At 48.4% G+C, this 13,702-nt stretch overlaps 1 protein-coding gene and 1 long non-coding RNA gene across 2 annotated transcripts in view; both read left to right on the top strand.

The window, feature by feature from the left end:
• LOC133499126 (uncharacterized) overlaps positions 1 to 10,469 on the top strand; it is a 39,541-nt gene extending 29,072 nt beyond the window's left edge. The window contains exons 2-3 of the long non-coding RNA XR_009794555.1: positions 3,882 to 4,362; positions 4,435 to 10,469. This is a non-coding gene — a long non-coding RNA (uncharacterized LOC133499126). The remainder of the gene's footprint in view (positions 1 to 3,881; positions 4,363 to 4,434) is intronic.
• A 173-nt stretch (positions 10,470 to 10,642) lies between these two features.
• On the top strand, positions 10,643 to 12,505 carry aplnra (apelin receptor a). Its single transcript, XM_061817386.1, has one exon. It carries the CDS (start codon positions 10,774 to 10,776, stop codon positions 11,854 to 11,856), a length of 1,083 nt encoding a protein of 360 aa, XP_061673370.1. The 5' UTR covers positions 10,643 to 10,773; the 3' UTR covers positions 11,857 to 12,505.
• The last annotated feature ends 1,197 nt before the right edge of the window (positions 12,506 to 13,702 follow it).

Consider the following 13,702-nt stretch of genomic DNA (forward strand, 5'->3'; position numbering starts at 1 on the left):
TTTAACAGACGTACGAACCCCGGTCTGTATACGAAAGCCATAGAGTGAACGGTGCGTCAGTAGAGTGAACCCATCCAACATGGCCAAGTTCCTCGGATGTAGTCACGTGGTTGAAAACAGTCTATACAAGTCTTACTCACGACTTTACATGCTGTTTTTTTTTTCCCTACAGGCGGTACAAAATACAGTACCAACATTTCTAGCCTCTCAAGCCCCCGTGGCTTTCTTCCCCCGACAGGTAAGGCCCCTTGTCGGACCCCCTCCCCCGCAAACGTCGGGATGAGCGAGGCGTCGCCAGCCGCTCCGCTTCTGAACGGACAGGTCCGCCTGTCATCTTGGAATGTTGAAAGCTGTTTGCCTTTTTGGGCCCGTGAAAGCACGTCGCGTCGTGGCGCGGAAGCCGGGGATTATCTCCGAAAAGAGCCGAGGTGTCGCCCTTTCCTCGCCCAAACGCGGACCCCCAAGTCCACTTCGGTAAACTTTATGGCTTTGATTTTGCTTCCTGCACGAGGCTTCACGAGAGGAAAACCAATTACCGAGGTCACATCGCGCCGTCAAACAACTCTGGTCAAAAATGATTTCCAGGACACACTTTCCCGACTTTCTGCAGCTTTTGTGTGTTTGTGTCCGTGTTTGCGGTCTCGCAAACAGGAGGCGAGCGATCAGGTTTAGACTTGCCCCCGTAAGCCTGAATGCTAAAAAGCCCCGAGGGTTCTAACCACCTCGACCTTCCCTTGAGAAAGCTGTCAGTTTCCATGGTACTCAAGATAATAACCTCTTCCAGGATCTGCTCCATTTACAATTGAATTTAGCTGAGTTTACAATGCATTGTGAAGGCGGAATTTTCTGGACAAACCTGCGGAGCAGGGGGGTCACGCAAGAGGTGGACGAAGATGTACCACCCTAAACAAAGTCCAACAAAGACAGGAAGGGCTGAGCCGCTGAACCTTATACCCAGGCCAAGTCCCCCCTAGCACAGTTAGCGGCTGTCGGTAGTGCCTGATGGGCAAAGGAAGATTGTTTTTCCTGTTTGGGAATTTATTCCCGGAGGATTAGCCATGTGAGAGCGGCGGCTCCCTGAGAGTCTCCACTGCACCGTAAACAAGATGGAGACACAATTCAATGCTTTTTGGGTGAAGGAATGCATTTTCAGATGTTTTACAGTTCCTCGGGAGAAATAGTTAGCATCCAAAAGCACATTTTGGGGATGAGGTAACGACACACATTTTCTTGACTCGCTGCCCTTTCAAAAAGTTCTCTTGTTATTCAACAAATAAAGTTTGGCTTCTTCTACTATGCACACACTGTGCAAAACGTTTGTGAGTTCAGTGAAAGCGCAGCGAGGATGGCTGAAGGCGGTTCAGCTCAGACGGACTAAATCCGGGACTTAGTATTCATTTCAAGGCATGTGCAATTTGTTGCAGATAAAAGCAAAAGGTGGAGTGAATGTGCCTGCTCACTGGCTGGATTTTCGGATCACCTTTCAAAATAGTTTCACAGGCATATTATGAGAGAGACGTGACACAGTATATTTCATATCTAGGGTAGCTGAGGATATTGCAGTATGCCCTTTGCGCAGTGTTATTCTCATAGTACGTCCTGTATAAATTGGAATCAGGACATGATATGATACATACAAACTTAATTGGGGACTTGAAATTGCCCATAGGTGTGATTGTGTGTGTGACTCTTGTCTGTCTCCGTGTACCCTGTGATTGGCTGACGACCAGATCAGGATGTACCCCACCCACTGCCCGATGACGGCTGGGATGGACCTTTCCCGACCCGTCAATCACTCGTACAATAATAGCCAATCAGATAGCCGCATTGTCTTAATCCCTGGTTTGACACGCCCCTCTCGCCGTATTGTCCCACAAGCAATGCTGATTGTCAGTAGCGTGCGCTTGGAAAAATTAATGTTCCGAAAGAAATGGTCCTCAGATGCGCTTGGGCAACGTGCAATTCTGATGGAAGATACCCTGCTAGGTTACAATGGGCCCGCTTGATTCATTTTCCAAAGCCTAAAACACAGTTGACGAAGTGTCTACGATGGATTAAGGCTCGCGGAAGAGCGCACGTAAAACCAAATCTGAAGAATATCAACAAACACAAGGCTCTATGTTCGAAGATAAGTGAGTGAGAAGTAACTTCTCTGAGTTTGATTTCATTATTATCAGTGCTTTAGACATTGCAGGAGAACAACTTTCACTTCATTAGTGTATCACTGACCTGCTGAATTAAGTGTGTAATGTTTTATGCCGAAGAGTCGGGTTTGTGATACGTAATGCGTGATGCAATGCAAGAGAAATGTGTATTTGCCAATTTGTATCACATCGGACTTTGAAGACAAAGCGCTGGGTTCCATTACGAGCCAAGTCAAATGAATACTTATGAAGACTACAATGATATTACTCGTGATCTTTGCAAGTAAAAAGTACTCACCCTGCTTGACATGCGCAGTACGATTCCACTATTCTATCCTGTTGGATTTCAATATGAAGTTTGTGAGGCGTCAAACTTTTTCGCATCGAACGCCAACGTTTCGCTGTAACTCTGACATTGCGTCCTGCTTCGTCCAAAATCTTAATTCTGTGTACATATCCTTGCGTGAAATATTTGAGGCCTCTCTGTAGAACTCTCTTGGACAAGTCTCGACGCATTTGGCAAAAAACTTACCACAATATTATCTGGAATACGGGATAGAGAATCGACTTCAAACATGTTTTGTTCAATCGCCATTTTGAAAGCTTGTGGGACATGGCTAAGATCGCCATCGGAAAGGTCCATTGGAAACAGGGTAACCATCTCTGTTCAACTTAATTCATCAGGTGTTTTCTGGGGTTCAGGTCAGGGTTCTGTGCTAGTTCTTCCACACTATACTGAGTCATGCCAGAACCTAAAAGGAACTTTTCCAGAGGATCTTGCGTTTTTGGGAGGCTAGCCAACTATTCAATTTCCAGGCGCCTTGATTCTTACTCTGCCTTGTGAGTCCATTGTTTTATGTATCATGGCGCTACGTGTCTTTAATTGTTCTCTGTCTGGTCCCCTCGGTGTATGAGTAAACTGAAGACCCCTGGACTCTCGAAGGCTCGATTGAAACCACAGGTCCAAGTCCCGATTACGATGTAACGCTTGTATCCGATTTACATGCAGGTTCTAGTGACACATATCAACGTCACAGGATTCAAACTTTTTGAATTTGATGAGTTTGTGGATTTCATGAGCTAGAACCCTAAATTTTGTAAAAATAAACAAATGCTAGAAATTGTTTAAATTGTAGGCCCTGATTCTATAGTCCGACACAGCTGGTAAAGCGTTGGCCTCACCGTTCTGAGGACCCGGGTTCGATGTGAGTGTGGCTGTTTGTCTCTATGTGCCCTGCGATTGGCTGGCAACCTGTTAAGGGTGTGTCTGTTGACAGCTGGGGTAATCTCCAGCACTCCCCGCGACCCTCGCAGCAAAGAAAATGGATGGATGATTCTATAATCTATGTTTTTTTTTTTTTTGTTTGTTTGTTTTTTGCAAGGGTCTGTACATCATATGTGTTCTTTGAGCATACAGAATGTGAGAATGTCCCCGATTGGGGCATTTTGGCAACATCAAACATTCATCGAAGACGTAATTCTGATGTTACGCTGCACTTGTAGCTTCAGATTCAGATTTATTATCTACTTGGCAGTAAGAAAAGAAGAGTGACGTGAGGCATATCTATGTTGTACCGCTTTAGCGCATAAAATAAATCCTAATCGTGCCTTTGAACACTCCAGTTTAAATCCAACCAACAGCAAATGCGGTAACTGATCAAGGTGCACGTATCAATTCTATTGTTCGCTAAATACATCTATTGTGTTTATTTTTGTCTACTATGGTGTCTTCTCCAGCCAAATCGCATCCGGATTTGGGAATGCAGGCATAGCACATGCCGGAGTCGTTCACGGGCAGCAAACATCTCCGCAAGAAGTCATTCAACATCCCAGTAGCTGAAGGATTGGATTCGACGGCGAATTAGTGTGTGGTCACACTCGAGTCTTCACAGAAGGTCAAAAATGCTGTCTGTATTTATTATTGATGTAAGACTTCTCGCAAAATCCTCCAGCTGTGTTTCCAAGCCCTCGCTCCCAAAAAAAGAGAAAGTGGAACAACATGTGGCGAGCGGCGACGATGTGGACCGAAACCCATTTCGAGGGCTGAAATACCACCGGGCCCTATCCAAATATTTTCTCAGAGTCCCGGCTTCATTCTGGAGGCAGTTAGCCTTCCCCAACGAGGCTCACAAGAGTGACGCACGGCTCCGACATTGACTCCCAGGCTGTTTTGGGATCGTTAAAAGCTAATTTGTCGGCCTCCGCCGCGAGGGAGACGGTGAGAAGTGTTTCGGGGGGCCTCGCGTCTGAAACGTTTTCTGTTTTAACGGGGTCGCGCTTCCTCTTTTAGAAGCCTGAAGCGGTCGCCTAATGGGACGGCCCACTTGCTCTAATTACATTCACGTCGCACGGCTGGGGACCTCGAGGCCGTCCTACCCTGGGTACGAGTTTCATCTTCAGAGTCACCTGGTCACATCTTTACCGTTAATATTCGCAAGTTGGAATATCAACTTCAGATGCATGTTGATGACCTTGAAAGCGCCAGGCCTGCAAGTTCCTCAACATGAGTCGTATAGTACGAAGACAAAAGTGAGATGAGGCAGTTATTGGATGGCAGTTAATCACGCCAAGGGCGGATTGAGGAGACGAAGTGGACCACAGGGAAAGTTTTTTCCGTTTTCAATCTGGGCGATAGCAACAGCAAAACTACTGCCAAATTAGAGGGAGTCGGAGGATGTTTTCACCTGGACAGTGACCCCCCAAACACCACACATACCATACGCACGCAAAAGTTGTCATCAGTGTAAAAGTTGATTTTATTATGCCCTTAAAGCACAGTCAAGTTGACAGGATCAGAATAGTTCCACTGTTAAAATGCATGTTGAAATAATTCATATTTTAGCCTGTGCAATTTTTTGCTATCTAAGAAACAAAAACTATTACTGTTATGGCCATGATGAAATCCGAGTTCACGTGTTGCAGCACCAAGGAAGTGGACAACACACCGTCAGTGAGAATAGACAAAGACAGGCACCGATACACAGTCACAGTTTGTTTGTTGGGGCAGGGAACGGGCCGGTCTGGGGGTCAGAGGTGACCGATTTACAGTCAAATAGGTGACAGATGGGAAGCAGCGCCGACTTCTTGGACATAGCGTCGCCACTGTCAGATGCTGCCGGAAGTTGTCCAATGTGGGAGTACCATATTTTGGCAATTGCACAGGTCCTTGTAAAGACGAAGAATTCGTCAACTGCATAAAAATCGGGTACCAAGCAAGCGTGATGGAGGACCAAAACACCAAGAAAAGTTGGAAAAGATTTGAATCACCAGTGACAGGCCAATCAAAATCCAGGATACAGAGCAGTTCACGTCATCGTCAAGAGGGTCAGGCTTTGAAGATCGGGAATTTGATGCAATGATCTATAATCCTCTGGTGGGATCTGAGGAAATACTACTCGGATTTCACTGTTGACTTCATCCGCGATTCACAAGAGCAGAAACTGAGAAACTCACACAAAGTTCATCAGGCAGAACTCCTGGTCTTTGGTGGAACGGTGGATTCGGGGTAGGTGGAGGGAGGCTAGCACAGATGACGGTTGGACGGTCTCACACTCATTGCACCATCAACAATCAATAGGGAGTGTGTCACTGTGGCGACTTGGACATGATTGGCTGTTTGTCATGACCGAAATGATAGACACAATGGGCCACAAAATTAAACATTTCAGTTCTATGTTTGCATTGAACTCCAACTAAAGAGGATTTCTGATTCTTTTGGCCCTCAACGGGCAAAAATCTACACCAAAAAATATCCTCTGAGTGTGTTTATACGTCGCCATCTCATCAACTGCAGCTCAAAACTCAAACGTCCGCCAGTAACGTTTGACATTTGCATGTTGCCTTTCAAAACCTTCACTATACCTAATATTTGATAAGTATATTTTAAGTTTCCTATTGCCCCAAGATGGATTGTCATCCAGCATATGAGAGTCACAGCCTGAGAATAAAAAACAAAACAAAACAAAGAGTCCACATCACTTCTTATCAGTGGGTGTATGTTGGGCTAATATGAATAGTCTCCAGTATTCTTGGCTGGCCTATATCGAGGGGCACAATTTATTCTTCATTTTTCCAGCATTTAAGAATGGTTTTCCTTGGCAGCACTCCAAAATCCATCTGTGCTTTGGAACTTGCTGCAATATTAAATTGTCATTTGGGACTAAAAAGTTTTCAAGCTTGCTTGAAATTCCCATTTGTGTTTTGACTCGCTGATTCTTTTGTCGAGGTGTCGGCTTCTGGTCTTTCTCGCCGCCAGTCGGCAGGATGATGACAGCCCTTCCATTCTTCCCCCTGATGATTATTTTTTGCATTTACATAAGAAAGCGCCGGTCAGACCTTGGGCGAGTCCTTTGGCTGGTTTTCACATGGACTGCTGGTTCACCTTGACTTCTGCTCACAGGGGACGGCTTTGGGGTGTTCGGCTGCATTTTTATAAATCGCACCTGGGGCGGTCTGTTCTTATTTTAATCATGAAATCCAGATGCTTCCTTTTCCAGCAGAACAAGCATCCACCTTCACAAAATACAAAGTTCCCCGTTTTTGAGAGAATGTGATATTAAAGCTTTCAAGGAACTCGGTTCGTGAAAACGGAGACCAAATTCCTCCTAATTGAGCCCGAGGCTTTTTGTTTTGTCAGGAGATTTAAGAGCAACTGGAGCCAGCTTCTCGCAGGTCTCCTGGGGTGGGAGGTCCCGGCCAGAGTGAAGCAGAGCCACAAGATCCCAGCAGTCCCCGGCCTCTAATCCCCGCCGTTAACGGGGGCGGCTGCCCTCTCATCAGCGTCACCGCCATCCCTTTGTCGCTGTATTTCTTCCCCGACATCCTCTCTATCATTTGACTCATCTCCCGCTTCTTTATTTGCTGCGGTGTTATTGTTTCCTCCGCCGTTTCCTTCCCGCTCTTCCCCTTTGACCCCGAACATCTCCTGTGTGGCACCTCATCCAAACGTGCCCTACCGGTGTTATTTTTCTGAATGTCTAGTCGGTCTACAATAACGATGAAAAACTGGGCTTCGGTTTGTCAATACATTTTTCTGTCACACGCTTAAACTCGAACTGATGGAAAGACGGTTGCGCCGGAGGTGTGAGCCCCCCCGAGTAGCAAGAAGGGAAACACCTTGTGACCCGCTCGCTCCCGACCGAGCTTCTACGGGGGCAGGACGACAAAAGTGGGTGAGCACCGAAGAGAAAGTGCTTCAAACTTTGAACTGATCAGAGTCGAAAGGTCACAAGAGAAACAATGCTCGCATCTTTTGACGGGGTAAACATGAACGAAAGCATCGGAGAGACCGTCAATATTGTTGTGGCAACAAAGACGATCAACTTGCAAACGCTGGCATAATTTCATCCTGACCAGGCAAAGTCGAGGTCCGCGTGTGGCCGAGAAGCCCAACCGTCTCTCGGGCCAAATTCAAATGGACGTTTTGAACACAGAATTCGGCTTACTTGCGGCCTCTGTATTTACCTTTCCAGTACAGATCAAGTTCACAATGTACCCTGACACATATGGTGTCGAAAATAACTCAGGACAAGTTATTTAAGGGTAGAAGTTTGACTCGTACTAAGCTAAGTGACCCCAATAACCTTTCAAACGTTGGAGATCTTGATGATGTTCCACCAGAGTGCGAATTTAGGAATAAAATCCAGAAACAATGGAGCAGCCTTCTCAAGTCCAACGTGAATCTGATTGGGTGGGGTTCTGTGTTGATGAAGTTTAAGCGTCGTCAGATGTGAGGAGCTATACGAAGTCCATTGTCCTTGGGTTTAAGAGTTGAATTAAGGACGCCATGATTTTAAAGTGCCTTTAAGGGTTCTGTCATAAAACGATGGCTAATTGTCATTTGCCAGAGAGAAGAAGAAGAGAGCGAAGCGGCACGTTAATAAGCTGCCGCCTAGCAACCTCCTCAACGGGTGTTGCACCCTCGCACATTTGGGGCTGTGCCACTGGCTCCGCGGCACGAGCGTGTGACTTCGTCTGGCACGGACGAGTTGGCGCTTAGCGAGGCCGTGCGAAAGCTCTCCCATCCAAACCCAATCAGGCGGAAACGCACCTCAGAAAGCAGCGGAGGAGTTCACGTTATTTTCGTGATGAAACGCTCGCTGTCCGACTTTGTTACCCGCTTGTTTGGAGTGACGTCTCGCCGTGATCCTCCGTGGGCCACGCAGCCTTTGAGCTCTGCGAATGCCGCCGCGTGATTTGTGGGGTATCACTGGTCGCAAATCACATAAAGGGGAGCGCGTGCGCCGGCAACAATTTTCACTTCAAACAATCCTCGCGGCTTCGTCCGTTTTATCAGCTCCTCTGATCCCACCGGGGCTGACACGCAGATATTATAAACGGTCCCCGTGCGTCCTTTTGCTCATTAAATATCGTCTGATACCCCAAACCTTCTGCCTTTGTGTTGAAAAATATCATAACCTTGTCAGATTCCACGAGGATGTTTCTTTGAAACTTTTTAATATCGAAACCAAAGTGAGTAAATCTTCCACCACCACCACCTCCGACGGCCGTAAAAGTGACTCGAGGATCAGCATCAGGTCTTTATCTGGCCGCCTATCAAGACCATGATTAGCACGTGAGGAGGTCTTCAGAAGATATCCAAGACGAGGCTCTCATCTGACCATCTGTTTCTTATCTCCTTGCTTTTAGTTCTGAAATCTACACGTTTATTTGTCCAAGGGACACGAGCGGCAGGCCGCCAAGGGTCTCCCTGGGGGCGGAGGTGGAGGTGGGCCCCCACCTGCTGTGAGATTGGCTGTCTCGCGACAGTCGCGGCGGGCTGGCTGAGGAGGAGCAAGTGGAGCCGGAAACCGCTTGAGTTTTGCCAGGATCGCTTTCAAGAGAAAATTCTTTTCTATACGGATGACCGGCGTGTAAAGGAATGTGGAGAGGAAAAAGGACAAATTAAAGAACTGTAAAAAGAAGAAGAAGAAAAAACAGACTTCTTGGCCTCCACATAAGCGGTTCTTGCACAGTTTGCGATTCAGGGAGGACGGCATAGTCACATCTGGATCTGCAACTCTGGTGATTTGACCCTAGGGGAGCCATTTTGATAGATTTAATCCAAATATGATTAAAAAAGAAGAATTTAAAATTGCTCAAGGGCGTAGCCAAAATGATTTGAGCAACCTCAATCACCTCAACAATGGGGAATAGAATTAAGATGAAGCATATCTTCAAGTATTTTGAAAAATGGAAATCAGCTTTGCTCAAATATGTATTTAGTCTGGTGGCGCAGCTGGTAAAGCGTTGGCCTCACAGTTCTGAGGTCCCGGGTTCAATCCTGCAGCCGGACCTGGCTGTGTGGAGTTTGCATGATCTCCCCGTGCCTTTGTGGGTTTCGTCCGGGCACTCATTAATGCAACATTAATTAGACACTCTAAATTGCCCCTCGGTGTGATTCTGAGTGTGTCTGTTTGTTTCAATGTGCCCTGTGATTGGCTGGCAACCTCTTCAGGGTGTACCCCGCCTCCTGCCAGTTGGCAGCTGGGATGGGCTCCAGTGCTCCCCGTGACCCTCGTGAGGATAAGCGATGAAGAAAATGGATGAATGGATTTAGTCAGTGCAAGGCTATCAAATGGACAACAAATTGAAGGAATAAAGGTGGTGTAATGATTTTCCCAAGATTAGAGATTTATTTCAAACATTTTTCATCCTCGGACCATTTCTGGTATGACAAAAAACTGATGCAAAAATATTTTTAGTGTCAATATTATTAAAAGAAATTAACAGCAGCTCAAATGATCAAAACCAACGCATACAGTCAAATAAAAGCAAAACCAAAATATGTACTTGCTTTTCAATGGCCTCAACAAAAGCAGCGTCAACGCGAAGTTTCCTTTTGTTTGCGTTTGAAAGCGCCGCGTTTGCGTTGTCTTTCTCATGGAAATGAATCCGCAGGCCGGAGATTTCAATCCACGTGCCGCCATTTCATCTAATCTTCAAACACTTTGACGTTCAGAGTCTTCATAATGACACTGACGTGACTTTGTACTTGGTAATATTTATTTGAGTTAGGTTTGTTAGGTTAATCTGTGTTTTTTGCGTGTAATGGGGCTAATTGTGATGCAAAACGTGGTGACTCAAGTCGCGACGTGTCCAGAGAAGGTGGCGAAGTTTCGATGGACCACGCAGGGCAGACGCAAAAGTGAAATCAGGAAAAGGTAATGCGGTGTTTGCTGGACACATTTTCAAATTTTCATTCAAAAAGTCACGATTTGTGAAATGTCTCCACACGCGTCAAATTAACGGCCATTAAAATCGAGTTAGGCATTGCGGCAATTTGGTACCCAAAACAAATCCAGATCGGGTTTGACCTGTCTGAACAAGAACAACATATTCTTGAGCGGAGGGGGAGGGCAGAGAGATGCTTGTGGGAGGGGGTGGGGGGGAGAGGAGTGGGAAAGGTGGGGTCATCCTGGGGCTGGGGCTGGGGCTTGGTGGTGGTGGGGGGGGGGGGGGGGGTTTAAAAAGGCAGTCAGCCGGCAAGATTCGCTCACACGCCTGGCGTCCTTCTCCTCCGCTTGGCAGCAGCGGGACGTCCACCTTCCCTTCATCTCAAGAGGCCTTTTGGACTTTTGAAGCCTTCTTTTTGTTTTGGGGGGGGAGGATTTTTGTGTGCCCCGCCAGCATGGAGGCCACCACCGGGGAATACGCGGACAGCTACGAGTACTACGACGACAACGAGACTTTGTGCGACTTCTCGGAGTGGGAGCCCTCCTACTCCCTCATCCCGGTCCTCTACATGCTCATCTTCATCCTCGGCCTGTCCGGGAACGGCGTGGTCATCTTCACCGTCTGGAGGTCCAAGTCCAAGCGCCGGGCGGCGGACGTCTACATCGGCAACCTGGCGCTGGCCGACCTCACCTTCGTGGTGACCCTCCCGCTGTGGGCCGTGTACACGGCTCTGGGCTACCACTGGCCCTTCGGCGTGGCCCTGTGCAAGATCAGCAGCTACGTGGTCCTGGTCAACATGTACGCCAGCGTCTTCTGCCTCACCTGCCTCAGCTTCGACCGCTACCTGGCCATCGTGCACTCGCTGTCCAGCAGCAGGCTGCGGTCGAGGGCCACCATGCTGGCGTCGCTGGGCGCCATCTGGCTGCTGTCCGGCCTGCTGGCTCTGCCCACGCTGCTGTTCCGCACCACGGTCAGCGACCAGAACAACCGGACCACGTGCGCCATGGACTTCAGCCTGGTGACCCTCAACCAGAGGCACGAGTTCCTCTGGATCGCCGGGCTCAGCTTGTCCTCCTCGGCCCTGGGCTTCCTCCTCCCGTTCCTGGCCATGACCATCTTCTACTGCTTCATCGGCTGTACGGTCACGCGCCACTTCAGCAACGTGCGCAAGGAGGACCAGAAGAAGAAGCGGCTGCTGAAGATCATCACCACGCTGGTGGTGGTGTTCGCCATCTGCTGGACGCCCTTCCACGTCCTGAAGAGCATGGACGCCCTGTCCTACCTCAACCTGGCCCCGAGCTCCTGCGGCTTCCTGCGCTTCCTGCTTCTGGCCCACCCGTACGCGACGTGCTTGGCCTACGTCAACAGCTGCCTCAACCCCTTCCTCTACGCTTTCTTCGACCTGCGCTTTCGCTCGCAGTGCCTGTGCCTGCTCAACCTGAAGAAGGCCATGCATGGCCACATGAGCTCCATGTCGTCCACGCTGAGCGCCCAGACTCAGAAGTCGGAGATTCAGTCTCTGGCCACCAAGGTGTAGAGAGGAAGCGAGGCCCGATGTGGAGCGGAGGTTGGGGTTGGGGCTTGGGGGGTGGTCAGTGGGGGGGCAAATCTGTGGGACACTCCCTGTCCCGACCACTGGAACACTTGTAAAAATAATAATACAGACTGGACGTGTCCATTTACGGCGGTGAGACGACAAGATGAACTTTGACACGCACCCGCTCGTTGTTCTCCATCATTTCAAGCAGACTCGGAAGGCAGGAGCCAGCTGGCTGAGCTCCTTCGCTGCTGCTCTGTTCCTCCTCCTTTTGTTGCGATTGTGAATCCCCCCCCCACACACAAAAAAAAGAATGACACTGGATGAATCTTAAAGGTGTACAGTATTTTCATACCGTAGTTTTTGTTTTAGAAGCACTTGTACTGAATGTGTATATGTCCTCCTCCTCAACCCCCCCCCCCCCAAAATTAAATAAGCTACAGCAGAGATGATGTTGCAGCTTAATGATATCGATTTTGCGGAGGAGACGAGGGGGGGGGTGCGGATGGCAGATGGCAGTTGACAAATGTTGTTGCTGGGGGACAGCAATCGGTTGGAGAGGTGGAGGGTGACCTCATGGGGGCGGGGGGTGTCAACATAACTGATGAATTTCTATCTTTTATTTTTGAAATCAATGTAACTAACTAACTACTGTATTAAAGATGTGTTCTACCAAAGCAAAATGTCTGTGCTTCTTTTGAGTGTGACAACTCATTTTGCACCACAGAAACCCGAAACGGAGACGTTTTGACGGACGTTTCACGACACCCTCGCGTTATTTGGCCGACCGGCGTGGCCGCGGGTTTGAAGCTTTGTCGTGAATGCCTTGCACTTGCCTCACACCTTCAGACTAATGGATCTGTAATCTCTATTGATTCACAGCCGGTATCCAGACTGTAACCAGATTAGGCAAAGTGGCGGCCATCCTGGAATTGTGTATTCAGTACTCACCTGTGACAGATGGGCTTCTGTCTTGTGGCGCAACACATTCAAGTACATCGAGTACTCTCTGTTGTCTGTGAAATACATGGTTCTCGAGGTTTTTTGCGCGGCGACAAAACGCAAGCAGGTGCAAAATATTCACGGCAAGCCAAATCGGGGAAATCTTTAATGGGGTCTATCGAGAACGATACGTTTTTTTCAAGCGCGCGACTCTTCAGAGGAGTGCTTTGATTTGCTGACAAGACTTAATGACTGTTTAGAGACGGCGGCGGGAGGAAGCGAGGCTCTAATCCTGGCAGAAGCCGAGCCGTTGAACAAGTCAATATTTGTCTGTGGCGACAAGAGATTGCAGTCCGAGCGCTCGTGGGGATGCGGGGGGTGGGGGGTGGGTTTGAGGTGCTAAAGACTCGGCAGGCCAGCAAAGGAGAATTTGCGAGAAATTACAGCATCAGCACTTGTGTGAAGGCCAACACTGATCTGGTCTTTGTTGCGTCACTGCTCACGTCACATATTTGCACTTTGCAGGTCCAAATCTATCAGCTGGCCTCACACGGTCCAGTCGCTTAGACGCCTTTTGTCTGGGATTTGCGAGAGCACTTGGGCGTCTTGAGTTTAAAGCCAAACAAACCCCAAAGTGGCTTTTCCTAGGACCTAAAAACCCTAGCGCTGCGAGGAAGACCCGAGACCCTCATCTGGCTCGTGTTTGGACATCATAGCCGCTATCGGAACGACAGCAATGTGGTGGAGAGTAAGCGGCGCCAATCATGCGTTCGGATCTGGCCCAACTTGATGTTATTTGTCATTGCCGAGACGAGCCGTGCTCACAATGTGCCCGGACTTCAATACGGAATAAGTCACCCAGAAGACCAGCTGACACAAGCGTGGGGAAGAGGTGGGAACCGGT

Source organism: Syngnathoides biaculeatus, chromosome 4 (genome assembly GCF_019802595.1).
Source record: "Syngnathoides biaculeatus isolate LvHL_M chromosome 4, ASM1980259v1, whole genome shotgun sequence".
Classification (NCBI taxonomy): domain Eukaryota; kingdom Metazoa; phylum Chordata; class Actinopteri; order Syngnathiformes; family Syngnathidae; genus Syngnathoides; species Syngnathoides biaculeatus.

Bases quoted from the DNA above. Each gene is read 5' to 3' on its own strand.
- aplnra (XM_061817386.1), top strand. From the start codon at position 10,774: ATGGAGGCCACCACCGGGGAATACGCGGACAGCTACGAGTACTACGAC.